This window comes from Scyliorhinus torazame, chromosome 5 (assembly GCF_047496885.1).
Source record: "Scyliorhinus torazame isolate Kashiwa2021f chromosome 5, sScyTor2.1, whole genome shotgun sequence".
In the NCBI taxonomy this organism is placed as follows: domain Eukaryota; kingdom Metazoa; phylum Chordata; class Chondrichthyes; order Carcharhiniformes; family Scyliorhinidae; genus Scyliorhinus; species Scyliorhinus torazame.
Window position 1 is genome coordinate 264,389,100 of NC_092711.1, and position 16,246 is coordinate 264,405,345.

General features: G+C 47.7%; 1 protein-coding gene across 2 annotated transcripts in view; it reads left to right on the plus strand.

The window, feature by feature from the left end:
• The window catches only part of LOC140421105 (P2Y purinoceptor 4-like), a 51,676-nt gene extending 37,195 nt beyond the window's left edge, over positions 1–14,481 (plus strand). For both annotated transcript variants that reach the window (XM_072505498.1, XM_072505499.1), the window contains one exon: positions 12,000–14,481. In XM_072505498.1, the coding sequence (XP_072361599.1) occupies positions 12,028–13,128 (1,101 nt within the window). In that variant the 5' untranslated portion in view covers positions 12,000–12,027 and the 3' untranslated portion in view covers positions 13,129–14,481. The remainder of the gene's footprint in view (positions 1–11,999) is intronic.
• Positions 14,482–16,246: the final 1,765 nt, after the last annotated feature.

Below are 16,246 nucleotides of genomic sequence, written 5' to 3' on the forward strand. Positions count from 1 at the left end.
AACTCCTCTCTCTCCCTCTTCCCCGTCTCGCGAGCACATGACACGGGTAACAACCCAGAGATAATAACTCTGTCCTAGATCTAAGTTTCCATCCTAGCTCCCTGAATTCCTGCCTTACATCCCCATCCCTTTTCCTACCTATGTCGTTGGTACCTATGTGGACCACGACTTGGGGCTGCACCCCCTCCCCCTTAAGGATCCCGAAAACACGATCCGAGACATCACAGACCCTGACACCTGGGAGGCAACACACCAACCGTGAGTCTCTCTCGTTCCCACAGAATCTCCTATCTATCCCCCTAACTATGGAGTCTCCAATGACTAATGCTCTACTCCTCTCCCCCCTTCCCTTCTGAACAACAGGGACAGACTCCGTGCCAGAGACCTGTACCCCATGGCTTACCCCTGGTAAGTCATCCCCCCCAGTAGTATCCAAAGCGGTATACTTGTTACTAAGGGGAACGACCACAGGGAATCCCTGTACTGACTGCTTCCTCCCAGACACTCTCACCATCACCCATATATCTTTATTCTTCGGAGTAACTACATCCCTGAAGCTTCTATCTATGACCACCTCTGCCTCCCGAATGATCCGAAATTCATCCAGCTCCAGTACCCTAACGCGGTTTCTGAGGAGCTGGAGATGGGTGCACTTCCCAAAGATGAAATCAGCAGGGACACTGACGGCGTCCCTCACCTCAAACATTCCGCAGGAGGAACATTGCACTACCTTCCCTGCCATTCCCTCTAGATAAAAAAAGAAGGAAAGAGCTTACCTGTTATTCACTCTACCCCTTAGGTTAAAGGAGGTGGAAGAGTGGGGGAACACTACAAGTGTAGTGTCTAGGGTTTAGAAACTGCCCAACTTAAACACATGTAAAAATAAAACACTTAACCAGCAACCACTTCGCACCACACGAGAACAGCAATCCGCTGTTATTGGCCGGCGCAAACAATTTAAATCTTCACTGCTTACCCAGCAGTCACTCTGTCCTCACTCTGACCGGATTCAGCTGGAAACTCCCTACAGTAAGTTTAAAAAAAAATCTACTCCCCTTCTCAGCAAGCACTCACTCAGCAACCTCTGCGCCCCACACGATAACACCTGAGGAAAAATAAAATAAAAACTACTTACCAGTCACCAGCCAATCCCTTACCTGCAGGCTGTGACGTCACGGTTCAACTTCTTTCTACTTCTACCTGGCCTCGAGCCTTCCTCTTGATCTTTACAGCGGTTGGTTTTTTTTTGGATAGAGGAGGGTTCTGTTTCGGTTAAGATCCTGGGGATCTATACATATGCGCAATTCACCTGAGGGCTTCTTCACACAGACCATCGAGCTGACCCAGTCAGTCGGTTCCGTCACTTTAGAGGATTATACCCTGGTCTTGGTGCTCCTGTAGCTGTGCCTTTAAACAGTCCTTCAGAGAAGCCGGCACCCGGCGTGGTGCATGGATCACAGGCGTGGCATCAGGCCGGAGTAAGGTTTTGTAACGGTATGGCAGCGTACCCATCCCACTGAACAGATCCGGGTATTGTGACAGGATTTTGTCAATGTCCGCCTGAAGATTCGCATTGGCAGACGACATGGCATGTATGCGCTGGACGAGATTGCATGCATGGGCACCAAGCAGGGAAGCCTTGTCAGGCTTGACGATTTCGAATCGCAGTGTGGCATTGATGGTCTTGTTGGTGACATGCAGGTGACAAGACCCTAATGCAGACATGGCATTGCCATTATAATCAAGCAGCTGGCAGGCCGGCGGAAGAATTTTTGGCTGCCTTTTGATGCGAGCAAGATCTGCTTGAGATATGAGATTGGCTGAAGCACCAGTATCCGGCTTGAACCGGATGCTGCATTGGTTAACGTGTACGACAGCACGCATTCGTCCGCAGAATCCACGTTGAGGATGGGTAGGCGTGTTGCTGAGTTTGACGAGGCCTTGTCATACGTAGTAATGATGCCCACACGATATGGGGACTCCAGGCAGTTGTCCTCTGGATTCGTGGTGTTACCAGGATCCGAATCCAGCAGCCCTTGCTGCACACTTCGAACTCGTTTGCGTTGGAACTGGGATTGCTGGCCCACGATCGGAGGTGCAGACCTGCATAAGGCTGCATAATGGCCAGGCTTCCCACAATTTAAACATTGCCTGCCTCTTGCAGGACATTGCCGCTTTAAGTGGGCGGTGCCGCAGTTCAGGCACGTCATGACGTTGACATCGTAATGCTCCGTGCGTCGTCGCACATGTGCAGTGCGGTCAGCCGCCGCTCGCACCTGCGCAGTGTGGTCTTCGGCCGCTTCATTCCCTCATCCGTGGCGCGCATGCGTGGGACCCCGGGAAAAGCGCGCGAAATGGCCGCCTTCATCGATGCTAAGGTGCCGCATTCGGGCGATGGCCTGTACACTCTCTGCCTCGTGGGAGGCAAGTTGGTCCTGTTCTGCCGATTTAAGGCGGGAGTAGTGACTTTTCGCTTGTTCATGCACTTTACACGTCCCGATGGCGACTGGCAGAGTCATGTTTTTTATTTTTAGGAGCTGTTCCCGCAGGGCGGCGGAGTGGACCCCAAACACGATCTGATCCCTGATGAGGGAATCAGCGGTGTCACCGTAGTTGCAGGATTGCGCTAATATGCGGAGATGAGTTAGAAAGGATTGGAAAGGCTCATCCTTACCCTGAAGGCATTGCTGGAAGACATAGCGCTCAAAGCTCTCATTTGTTTCGACTTCACTTCACTGGAACTTGGTCTTGTCCTCGCCGTCGGCAAAAGTGAGCGAATTGAAGATTTGGATGGCCTGGTCCCCCGCAGTCGATAGGAGCAACAAAGAACAAAGAACAAAGAAATGTACAGCACAGGAACAGGCCCTTCGGCCCTCCAAGCCCGTGCCGACCATACTGCCCAACTAAACTACAATCTTCTACACTTCCTGGGTCCGTATCCTTCTATTCCCATCCTATTCATATATTTGTCAAGATGCCCCTTAAATGTCCCTATCGTCCCTGCTTCCACTACCTCCTCCGGTAGTGAGTTCCAGGCACCCACTACCCTCTGCGTAAAAAACTTGCCTCGTACATCTACTCTAAACCTTGCCCCTCTCACCTTAAACCTATGCCCCCTAGTAATTGACCCCTCTACCCTGGGGAAAAGTCTCTGACTATCCACTCTGTCTATGCCCCTCATAATTTTGTATACCTCTATCAGGTCGCCCCTCAACCTCCTTCGTTCCAGTGAGAACAAACCGAGTTTATTCAATCACTCCTCATAGCTTATGCCCTCCATACCAGGCAACATTCTGGTAAATCTCTTCTGCACCCTCTCTAAAGCCTCCACATCCTTCTGGTAGTGTGGCGACCAGAATTGAACACTATACTCCAAGTGTGGCCTAACTAAGGTTCTATACAGCTGCAACATGACTTGCCAATTCTTATACTCAATGCCCCGGCCAATGAAGGCAAGCATGCCGTATGCCTTCTTGACTACCTCCTCCACCTGTGTTGCCCCTTTCAATGACCTGTGGACCTGTACTCCTAGATCTCTTTGACTTTCAATACTCTTGAGGGTTCTACCATTCACTGTATATTCCCTACCTGCATTAGCCCTTCCAAAATGCATTACCTCACATTTGTCCGGATTAAACTCCATCTGCCATCTCTCCGCCCAAGTCTCCAGACAATCTAAATCCTGCTGTATCCTCAGACAGTCCTCATCGCTATCCGCAATTCCACCAACCTTTGTGTCCTCTGCAAACTTACTAATCAGACCAGTTACATTTTCCTCCAAATCATTTATATATACTACAAAGAGCAAAGGTCCCAGCACTGATCCCTGTGGAACACCACTGGTCACAGCCCTCCAATTAGAAAAGCATCCCTCCATTGCTACCCTCTGCCTTCTATGGCCTAGCCAGTTCTGTATCCACCTTGCCAGTTCACCCCTGATCCCGTGTGACTTCACCTTTTGTACTAGTCTACCATGAGGGACCATGTCAAAGGCCTTACTGAAGTCCATATAGACAACATCTACTTCCCTACCTGCATCAATCATCTTAGTGACCTCCTCGAAAAACTCTATCAAGTTAGTGAGACACGACCTCCCCTTCACAAAACCGTGCTGCCTCTCACTAATACGTCCATTTGCTTCCAAATGGGAGTAGATCCTGTCTCGAAGAATTCTCTCCAGTAATTTCCCTACCACTGAAGTAAGGCTCACCGGCCTGTAGCTCCCGGGATTATCCTTGCTACCCTTCTTAAACAGAGGAACAACATTGGCTATTCTCCAGTCCTCCGGGACATCCCCTGAAGACAGCGAGGATCCAAAGATTTCTGTCAAGGCCTCAGCAATTTCCTCTCCAGCCTCCTTCAGTATCCTGGGGTAGATCCCATCAGGTCCTGGGGACTTATCTACCTTAATATTTTTTAAGACACCCAACACCTCGTCTTTTTGGATCACAATGTGACCCAGGCTATCTACACCCCCTTCTCCAGACTCAACATCTACCAATTCCTTCTCTTTGGTGAATACTGATGCAAAGTATTCATTTAGTACCTCGCCCATTTCCTCTGGCTCCACACATAGATTCCCTTGCCTATCCTTCAGTGGGCCAACCCTTTCCCTGGCTACCCTCTTGCTTTTTATGTACGTGTAAAAAGCCTTGGGATTTTCCTTAACCCTATTTGCCAATGACTTTTCGTGACCCCTTCTAGCCCTCCTGACTCCTTGCTTAAGTTCCTTCCTACTTTCCTTATATGCCACACAGGCTTCGTCTGTTCCCAGCCTTTTAGCCCTGACAAATGCCTCCTTTTTCTTTTTGACGAGGCCTACAATATCACTCGTCATCCAAGGTTCCCGAAAATTGCCGTATTTATCTTTCTTCCTCACAGGAACATGCCGGTCCTGTATTCCTTTCAACTGCCACTTGAAAGCCTCCCACATGTCAGATGTTGATTTGCCCTCAAACATCCGCCCCCAATCTATGTTCTTCAGTTCCCGCCTAATATTGTTATAATTAGCCTTCCCCCAATTTAGCACATTCATCCTCGGACCACTCTTATCCTTGTCCACCAGTACTTTAAAACTTACTGAATTGTGGTCACTGTTACCGAAATGCTCCCCTACTGAAACATCTACCACCTGGCCGGGCTCATTCCCCAATACCAGGTCCAGTACCGCCCCTTCCCTAGTTGGACTGTTTTTCTGTTGCAGCAGATTTTTCTGACATCGGACGCATCCTCGAGGCCCGAGGCCTCAATGTAGAGACTGAACTTCTACTTGAAGACCGGCCAGTTGGCGCCGAGATTGCCGGAGATCCGGAGCTGTGGAGGGGCCTGGATCTTCTCCATGCTGCTGGAAGGTACTTGCTGGTCGTCACTGAATTATTCAAGGTAAATTTCTTCGATGAAGTAGACTCCTGGTATCATGTCGAGTTATTCACCCTGGGGTAACACGGACTGCAACAGGATGCAGTTGGACTGTAAAGCATATACCAAACGTAGACATTGGTTCAATACGATTTATTGAACTTCTGTAACAATGCACACAGCTGGCTGTGGGTTGACAGTCTACTATTCTAAGTGTACTAATTCTAACTTACTAGACCAGGCTAGCTCTGATCCACGTGTAGAAGGTGCTGACTGCTATATACACCCTGACTGTCACTACAGTTGTCACCAGTGGAAAGAGGCGGAGTGCTGATGCCTCGTGTGTTTTATAGTAGGAAGTCCCCCTCTAGTGTTCTGTCTGGTGATTGGTTGTGTTCTGTCCTGTGTGTTGATTGGCAAACCTGGGTGTCTGTCACTGCCTGTCTTTACCTCATGATGTGCATGGGTGCATATTATGACAGTTCTAAATACTCCAATGAGTGAAAACATCCTCTCCGCATCTAATCTGTCAATACCCCTCAGAATCGTAAAGGTTTTGCTCAAGTCACATCTCATTCTTCTACACCCTACTGGGTACATCCTAACCTCTCCAACCTCCGAAGACAGCCCGTCCATTCCTGATATTAATCGAATAAACCTTCTCGGAATTGCTTCTAATTCATTTATATCCTTCCTGAAGTAAGGAGATCAATAGTGTACACAATACTCCAGGGGCGGGATTCTTCGAACCCCCGCCGGGTCGGTGAATCCCCGGTGGGCGGCGCGAATCCCACCCCGCCACCCCAACGCCAGCTGCGGTATTCTCAGGCGCGATTATTTGGGCGGGGCAGGATTCCCTCACGCCAGTCGGGGGCTTGGCAGCGGCACCCCCGGCGATTCTCCGGGCCCCGATAGGCCGAGCGGCCGTCCATCTTTGGCCAGTCCCGCTGGCGTGGGTTACGTATGGTTCCACACAGCGGGACTTGGCAGGTAAGTCGGTGGGAGCAGTCCTCGGGGGGGCGTGGGGGGATCCGACCCCGGAGGGGGGCCCCGACGGTGGCCTGGCCCGCGATTGGGGCCCACTGATCTGCGGGCGGGCTTGTTTCGTGGGGGCACTTCTTCCCTCCGTGCCGAGCCCCTGTAGGGCTCCGTCATATTGCCCGGGGGGCCGACGCGGAGAAGAGAATGTGCCAAAATACGCCGGCCGGTCTGCGCATGCACGGAACCACGCTGGCCGTTCCGCGTATGCGCGAGATCATGCCGGCCCTTTGATGCATGCGCGAACTCGTGCCGTCCCTTCGGCGCCGGCTGGAGTGGCACCAACCCTCCGGCGTCCACCTAGCCCTCCAGACAGGTGAGAATTCCTCACCTTGGGGGGACGTTGATGCCGGAATCGTTGGCGCCGGTTTTCCCGCAAGAGTGGGGACTTAGTCCCCAGAAGGGAGAATCCCGGCCCAGATGTCTCACCAATGCCCTCTCGGACTGAAGCATAACCTTGCTACTTTTGTAATCAATTCCCCTCACAATAAGTGATCACAAATGGTTACACTCACCAGCTGGCGAGTGTATTCGCAGATATCTTCACCATCTCACTCCTCCACTCTGAGGTCCGTACCTCCTTCAAGAAGACCACCATAATACCAGTACCAAAGAAGAACAAGGTAGCCTGCCTCAATGACTACAGACCGGTGGTCCTGATGTCTGTTATCATGAAATGCTTCGAGCAGCTAGTCGTGAGACGGATCACTGCCAGCCTCCCAGATGGTCTCAATCCACAGCAGTTTGCCAATCACCACAACCGGTCCACAGCAGATGATATCTCCCTGGCTCTACAATCAACACTCGAACAGCCCAACAACAAGGACACCTATGTAAGACTGCTGTTCATAGACTACAGCCCTGCCTTTAACACCATTATCCCGACAAGACTAATAACCAAACTCTGCAATCTTGGACATAACCCCTCAGAGATTTAAAAAGAGCAGGAGCTGCGAGTCGGAGCGGAGATTTAAAAAGAGCGGGAGCTGAGAGTCGCGGAGATTTAAAAAGCGCGGGAGCTGAGAGTCGCAGAGATTTAAAAAGAGCGGGAGCTTAGAGTCGCGGAGATTTAAAAAGCGCGGGAGCTGCTAGTCGGAGCAGAGATTTAAAAAGAGCAGGAGCTGCGAGTCGGAGCAGAGATTTAAAAAGCGCGGGAGCTGAGAGCCAGAGCGGAGATTTAAAAAGAGCGGGAGCTGCGAGTCGGAGCGGAGATTTTAAAAGAGCAGGAGCTGCGAGTCGGAACGGAGATTTAAAAAGCGCGTGAGCTGCGAGTCGGAGCGGAGATTTAAAAAGCGCGGGAGCTGAGAGTCGGAGCAGAGATTTAAAAAGAGCAGGAGCTCCTTCTCAATCTGTGCATATCTGGTTTCAGTGGGCGTCATCGCCCTTGATGCGTAGGCTACTGGTGCCCAGGATGATGTGTCATCTCATTGAAGCAACATCGCACCGATGCCATCCTGACTCGCATCTGTGGATATCTTTTGGTCCGGGTCGAAGAATGCCAGGACTGGTGCAGTGGTGCGCTTGGCTTTCAGCTCCAGCCACTCTGTCTGGTGTGCTGTCTTCCACTCAAAGGCAGTTGATTTTTTCACCAGGTTGCGTAGGGCCGTGGTGTGTGTGGCCATGTTTGGAATTAACTTGCCCAGAAAATTGACCATACCCAAGAAGCGCAGCACCGCCTTTTTGTCATCAGAGACCTTCATCGTCTCGATGGCCTTGATTTTGTCTGTGTCCGGGCGCACACCATGCTGTGAGATCTGGTCGCCTAGGAACTTGAGCGTCGATGTGCCAAAACAACATTTGGACCTGTTTAACTTTAGGCCGTTGGCATGTACACGGCGGAATACCTTCTGGAGACGGGACACGTGTTCTTCAGGGGTCGCGGACCATATGATGATGTCGTCCACGTACACACAAAACTCTTTAATGCCTTCCATCATCTGCTCCATGATGCGATGGAATATTTCCGATGCCGAGATGGTGCCAAATGGCATGCAATTGTAGCAGTATCTGCCAAAAGGAGTGTTGAAGGTGCAGAGCCTTCTGCTGGACTCTTCCAGCTGGATTTGCCAAAATCCCTGTGATGCATCCAATTTGGTGAAGAAGCGCGTGTGTGCCACCTCACTTGTGAGACCTTCCCGCTTTGGGATGGGGTAGTGTTCCCGCATGATATTCTGATTGAGATCCTTGGGATCAATGCAGATGCACAGGTCCCCCGAAGGCTTCTTTACGCACACCATCGAGCTGACCCAGTCAGTCGATTCGGTGACCTTGGATTTGATGCCTTTTTGCTGACGATCCTTGAGCTGTGCCTTCAGGCGCTCTCTCAGTGGAGCAGGGACTCGTCGTGGTGCGTGGACCACTGGCTTGGCATCAGACCACAGTAGAATCTTGTATCGATATGGCAGCGTGCCCATCCCATCAAACACATCTCGATACTAGGCGACGATGTCGTTGATGCCGGCCTGAAGATCCACATGGGAGGAATGTCGTGGTGCAAATCCTTTGAATGAGGTTCAGCTGCTTACAGGCGTGCGCACATAGTAGGGATGTCCTGTCCGGCTTAACAATTTCAAAGTGTAACCGTGCTTGTGTGTGTCGGTTGGATACGTGCAGATGGCAGGATCCCAGTGCCGTGATGGCATTCCCGTTGTAATCCAGGAGCTTGCAGGCAGCTGGAAGGACCGTGGGGGGCTTCTTAATGCGTCTGAAGTCTGCCTGTGTGAGGAGGTTGGCAGAGGCACCTGTATCCAGCTTAAACTGGATGGGGCAATGGTTGACCTTCATCACTGCTCGCCAATCGTCCTCGGAATCCACAGCTAGGATCGATTGGACTTGTGATGTGTCTGATGTGGCATATTCACACTTTGTAATAATGCCCACACGGTAGGCGTTGTCCAGGCATTCAGCATCTGGATCCGTTGCACTGCCGGGATCAGAATCCTGTAGGTGTTGTTGCACATTCCGGAATTGGGAGCGCTGGCTTCGGACTGGTGGTGCAGATCTGCTCAGGGCTGCATAGTGGCCTGGCTTCTCGCAGTTTAAACAGCGTCTGCCTCTTGCAGGGCAGTGTTTCTTTAAATGGGCGGTGCCACAGTTCGAACACGTCATGACGTCGGTGTCCTGACGCTCCGTGCGTCATTGCACATGCACAGTGCGGTTTCCAGAAGTCTGCACCTGCGCAGTGCGGGTTTCGGCCGCTTCGTTATCCCGTTCGCATCGCGCATGCGTCAGGCCCCGGGAAGAGCGCGCAAAATGGCCGCTTTCGTCAATGTTGAGGCGCTGCATCCTGGAGATGGCCTGCACACTCTCCGCCTCGTAGGAGGCTAGTTTATCATTTTCATCCGTTTTGTACTGGGAATAGCGATTTTTAGCGTGCTCATGCACTGTGCATGTTTCAATCGCGACTGGCAGGGTCATATGCGTGATCTTCAGTAACTGCTCTCTCAGAGGATCAGAGTGAATTCTAAAATCGATTTGGTCTCTGATCATGGAGTCAGTGATATCACCAAAGTTGCAGGATTGCGTTAGCAGTCTAAGGTTCATTAAATATGAGTTGAAGGATTGGTCTTTACCTTGCAATCGCCGCTTGAATATGTAGCGCTCGAAGATTTTGTTGGTGTCCACCTCACAGTGGCTGTCAAACTTGTCCAGGATAGTCTGAAACTTTGTCTTGTCCTGGTCTTCGGCGAAGTGAAAGGAGTTGAATACTTCCACGGCGTGATCACCCGCTGTGGTGAGGAGAAGAGCTATCTTCCGTGCATCAGACGCACCATTGAGGTCTGATGCTTCGACGTAAAGATTAAATTTCTGCGTGAATGTCCGTCAGTTGGCACTGAGATTGCCGGAGGTCCTGAGCTGGTGAGGAGCCTGAATCTTTTCCATTGTGCCGGTATACATTCGCTGGTTGTCACGGATCTTGCTGAGTTAAACTAACTAGATTGAACAGACTCCTGGTATCATGTTGTGTTATGTAATTTGGAATAACACAAGCTGCCACTTGATGCAGTTTTGAGTAAAAGATGCTCCAGACTTTGAAGTGAGTTCAATGTGTTTTATTGAACTATTAGCACAGTTCTCAATGAGTTTGACTCTCTGCTAATCTAAATGTAGTAACTGAGTCAAACTGAACCAGCCTTACTCTAAGCCACGTGCTGGGGTGTGATGCTGAGGATACACCCTGTCTCACTCTGTAGATGTTGGTCTGTGGGAAGAGGCGGGGTGTGAGTGCATCATTCCTTTTATAGTGAGATACCACCCCTGAGTGTCCTGACTGCTCATTGGTCATGTCCTATTCTATGTGTTCATTGGCTGCATGTTTGCATTTCATGACATATGGGTTGGGATTTGGGAAGGAAAATAAAAAAGGAAAGTTCTGTCATCTTTAATGTTCTTAATGATGTTGGATGCTGTGGGTCCTGTCAGAGTTGGTTCCATATTACAAAGAATCACTTCCTCGACAGGGCTCGGGGGGTGCAGTTGCACTTGTCGCCCACTGGATCTGCTCTGCTTCCTTCTAATGTGTACCACTGCGTCCTCAAAGAGAGAGAACTGAGTGTCAGTGGTTGTGCAGCATGTGTTTGGGTGATGAGCCTGCCTTAGTTGAATAGCTGGATGTATGTGAAGACAATGAGAGCAGGTATGAGGTTGGCAGCATTAGTAGGTGCGAAGATGAGTTGAGTATCTGGATACAAATGTGTCGATGTTCCTGCCTGAAACATTCTGAAATATGTCTGAAGTGATTGAATCAAAAGTCAAAACACTTGAGGGGATTGTTTACAGTAACCTTCGCGAACAAAATGATGAATATTCCCCTTTGGCATTACTAATCATACTTAAGGAATTTAGATTTTCTCCCAATTCAGGAATGTAAGCCACTGAATCAGCAAAATGAAATCCACTATGAAAAATTGCATATATTTTAAAAATGTTGGGGAAATATTTCCTTCCCAACTTGCACCTGGATGCAGGTCAGGTAGAGGGCATTCTGAAGGTCATAGGAAATCTTTCATTTTGATTTGAAGAATAGTGAAACTCCATCTATGACAAGATGTAGCTGAGATTTACCAATGTTATGGTACGGTAGCACAGTGGTTAGCACTGTCGCTTCACAGCTCCAGGGTCCCAGGTTCAATTCCTGGCTTTGGTCACTGTCTGTGCGGAGTCTGCACATTCTCCTCGTGTCTGTGTGGGTTTCCTCCGGGTGCTCCGGTTTCCTCCCACAGTCCAAAGATGTGGAGGTTAGGTGGATTGGCCATGCTAAATTACCCTAAGTATCCAAAAAGGGATGGGTGGAGATCCTGGGTTGTGGGGATGAGCAGAAGTGTGGGCTTAGGTGGGGTGCTCTTTCCAAGGGCCGGTGCAGACTCAATGAGCCGAAAGGCCTCCTTCTGCACTGTAAATTCTATGTATTGTCTTTGATTCTACCTATTTATTTTGCACAAACGATCAGAATCACAAGTCTGGTATAAGATTGCTTTTTAGAACCTTTTAGGCTTGGGTGCTGTAACACAGCTTTTTTTTTACAGAGGGGCGACTTGAAAAGGTCAGATTTTAGATATTCTTCATCATGCTCTCTGAGAAATATTTTTTTTTTTTCCCCCCAGGGGTGTTCCTGACCTTGGACTGTACCAAATGGCAGCAAGAATAATATTGAGCTATCATCAGATCCCTACTGTAGCAATGTCCTCAACTTCTGGATACAGTGAGTCTGCACCCCCGGAAATTAATTCTGACGATGGTAATGCTTCTGGTAACAACAGTAACAGCTGCCATTTCAATGAGGAGTTCAAATACATCTTACTGCCAGTATCCTATGGAACTGTATGTGTGGTAGGCCTGGTTCTCAATGCCATTGCACTGTGGATGTTTCTGTGCAAGATGCGACCATGGAATGCAACTATAATCTATATGTTTAACTTGGCCCTGTCAGACCTTCTGTATGTGCTATCTCTGCCACTCCTCACATATTACTATGCCAATCGGAATGATTGGCCATTCGGTGTGGTCCTGTGTAAGTTAACCCGCTTCATTTTCTACGCCAACCTCTACTCCAGCATCCTTTTTCTTACCTGCATCAGTGTGCACAGGTTCATGGGTGTGTGCTTCCCCTTCCGATCGCTCAAGTGGATTAAAGTGAAGCAGGCCTGGTTTGTGTGCATGCTGGTCTGGGTAGCAGTCATCGTCTGCCTCATTCCCAATTTGCTGTTTGTCACAACCAGCAGTCGGGGGGATGATGTACTTTGTCACGACACAACCCGTAGGGAAGATTTTCCTCAATATGTTTTATACAGTTCTGCAATCATGGTGATTCTCTTCATTATACCCTTCCTCGTCATTGTCTTCTGTTACAGTTTAATGACCATAAAGTTGAACAAAAGCCTTGTGCCTGGCTCCACCAGATCTTCATCCAATGTCAAAAAGAAATCGATTAAATTGATCATCATTGTGTTGTTTGTCTTTTCCTTGTGTTTTGTACCATTCCACATCACAAGAACAATGTATTACACCTTCAGGGTGCTCGAGAAGAACTGTTATGCACTTAACATTGTGAACTTCACGTATAAAATCACAAGACCATTGGTCAGTGTCAACAGCTGCATTGACCCAATTTTGTACTTCCTGGCTGGAGACAATTATCGAAGAAAACTTACGCGTGTAATGATGAGGAGAAAAGGTTGTGTTCGGCGAACAATATCAAACATAGACTGCAAAATGAATGAACATGCAAAATGAATGTATAATCAGTGCTTGGCATTGGTAGTGCCTGTTCTGTTACTCAGAGCCAGAGGTGAGGCTGACTCTGTCACAAATATCAAGGACGTTTCTTTTTTAGTCCATTGACTATCAAAAGGGCTCACAATGATTCATTCATAAACTAAATTAAAGGCTCTCTTGTGATGTAGAGTAACGGGTCCTGGGTATCACTGATGGTCACAGTAAGCTTATTGTGACCCAAACCAATACAATTCAGTGCAAATAAATCCCTTTTCAAACTCCGAGGACAGCATCTTCCAAATCTGCAACGTCTACTGCCCAGAAAAGTAAGGGCAGCAGACGCATGGGAACAGAACACCATTACTTGCAAGTTTCCCTCAAGCCTCACACAATCCTGTCCTGGAACTGTATCACCGTTCATTTTTTGTTGTTAGGTCAAAATCCTGGAATTCCCTCCCTAACAGCAATGTCGATCTACCTACACCACAAGGACTGCGGCATCAGAGAAGGCAGCTCCCCACCACCATCTCAAGGGCAATTAGGGTGGACAACAAATGCTGGCCTTGCCATGGACACTCGCATCCTACCAATGATTCATTGAAAATAAACAATTTCTTTCACTTCTCAGTCGAGTTGCCCAACTGTGGTCAAGGCAAAAGTGACAAGATTGGGCTAGGAGCATGGCTAAGGGGAAAATTAAAAAGAAAATTCAGTTAAGTCATTTTTCAGCCATTGCGTCACCTCAAAATTAAACTTTTATTGGTGACACATTTATTTTAACATGTTAGGCAGGATATTTTGTGTCCAATATTGGCATCCAAAGCAGGTCCTGACCATGGATAAGTGATTTTTGCAGGATTGCTCAATTACAGGCCAGAGGGTGCACTCGTCATCCAATTAAAGGTGGCAGGTGGGCTTTCAAAGCTGGAGGGCCAATAGAATACCTTGCAGGAAAGGAAGGGAGAGAACATCTTCATCTTGAGATGATCAAAGTGATCCTGGAGGGTTGCCTCTTCCCACAAATCTCCGGTCTTCAATCAAGAATTTGTTTCCAGACATCTACCATGTTCTTGCATTGCAGGCCAACTGATCAATGGCCTTAACTGACCCTTTAACAATTAACTTAGCAAGTTCTTCTGTGCTCAATATGGCTTTCCTGAAAAAGGCTCCAGACGGGAAGGTACCGGCAAACTAGCACACCACCCGCCTCAGTTCCTACCCTATCATTCTACAAAACCCCTGTCCATAATCTCCCCCACCATCTCTCCAATACGAATTCCTCTCTCATGCCGTTTAAGATGATTATTGTTTCGATGCTCCAGAGTTCTATGCAGTTTGTTTGTTTGCTCAATATATTTCTATTATATTTTGTGTTTTGTTTTCTGTGCAGAGTTTAGACTAATTTCAATACATGTTTAGATTCATTCCCTGGTTCCTAGCTAGTGATATTTATTTGGACTCTTTTCAGTTTACATTTTTATAATTATATTCGGTCCAGTTACTTTGTTTCTGTTGGTGGCATTGAACTTTATTTTGGAATTATTTGAATTTGTTTGCTTTAGATCTATTTATGTAAGCACTGCAATTAAGGGCAAACATGTACAAACAAAATGGAAATTCTGCTGTCCATCTTGGCTTAGCAAAAATTAAACCAACCTTCTGAAGCAAACTGATGACCAGCAATGAGATAATGCTATTTCTGAGTTTCTCTGGTAATGATGGGGCAGTCAACTATCCAAGCCTAAGTAGGCCAGTTCGCGAGCTGGCTGTAGAACTAACACAAAACTGGTGCTGAAATCTGAGAGTACTTCACCATGCATTACTCCCTGTGACTATGTACCTGCACAATATACAATTTTGAGTTTAGATCCATATATTAAGCAGATATAAAAACAAGTCAATACAGATTAGCTATGAAATGCATGGTGTTCTTTGCTAGAGGCTAATAGTGTCTATCAGAATATTAATGAAGTCACGGCATTTTTCAACAGGGAACACTTTTGGGTTAAGTCCAATAACCAGGGATTCGTTACCAATACCCACTATGTCAAGCTTGTCAGTCAGAGCCGGAGTGACTCTGAATATTTGAATGATTGTTCATGAAAGAGAAAGGATAGCATTTCCAGCCGTTCAGCTCACATTCTGAACAGATGCATGGGTCTCACTGTACTAAGCTAATAGAAATTTCGATTTTGGGTAAACTAACATTTCAAGCATGGAGATATACATATCAGATTTGTTCACAGGAGAAATGGGAGAGGAATGGGAGTGCTTCACATTGTGGGAAGATTGGAATAAAGCTTGAGAAAAAGCAACTGACATAAACTTAAAATTTAGGTTAAAATAAAGGCTGTGTTTGCAGCCAATGCCGTGCATGTTGGTGAGTATTTCTGAACTCTGTCTCACTATCCCTGTAATGGAGATGGATTGTACGGTGCTATGACTGTTCGACTGTGTTACCTCACCTAACACTCACTCTCAGCAACCTGCAATCCACTTGCATTACTGGGATGGTGAGGCAGGGTTTAGAATCACGATTGCAGTAAAATATCCCAAAAGGAAAGAATTGTAGTTTCTCGTCTACAAATCCTTCCCTCCTTCTTCTACTACTCTCAGTTCCAGGCTGCAGGCTCTAGCACTGATGTCATCGGATTCCTGCCTATGCATGGACCAGTGCTCATGGGCAGATGGGTATTAGTGGCCATCTTGCATGGCCATATTGCTTTGGCAGGAGATGCAGTGTAAAATAAGTTTGTTAATAAGTCTTTAACTCTAAATTTTCAAGCATTTGTAAAATTTTAAATACAAAATGAATGAAACACATCACAGGTATGTTCCACAGCCCTTGGGCTTTGGCTGACCAATTAATGTCATTGAATGCACCAACCCTGAGCTGCATTGTAGAGGCTGTTTTTTACGACAATCAGTGATAGTCTTATGATCACCATTACTGCGACTAGCTTTATATTCCAGACTTTGTTCATTGAATTTAAATTCCACCAGTTGTCGTAATGGGATTTGAAGCTTGGACCTCTGGATTACTAGGCCAATGACAATACCACTACATCACCGTCTCCCCTCAAAGGTGCCACGAGTACTCAAGGAGAAGTAAATCAGCTGTGTGAGTAACAAGGAG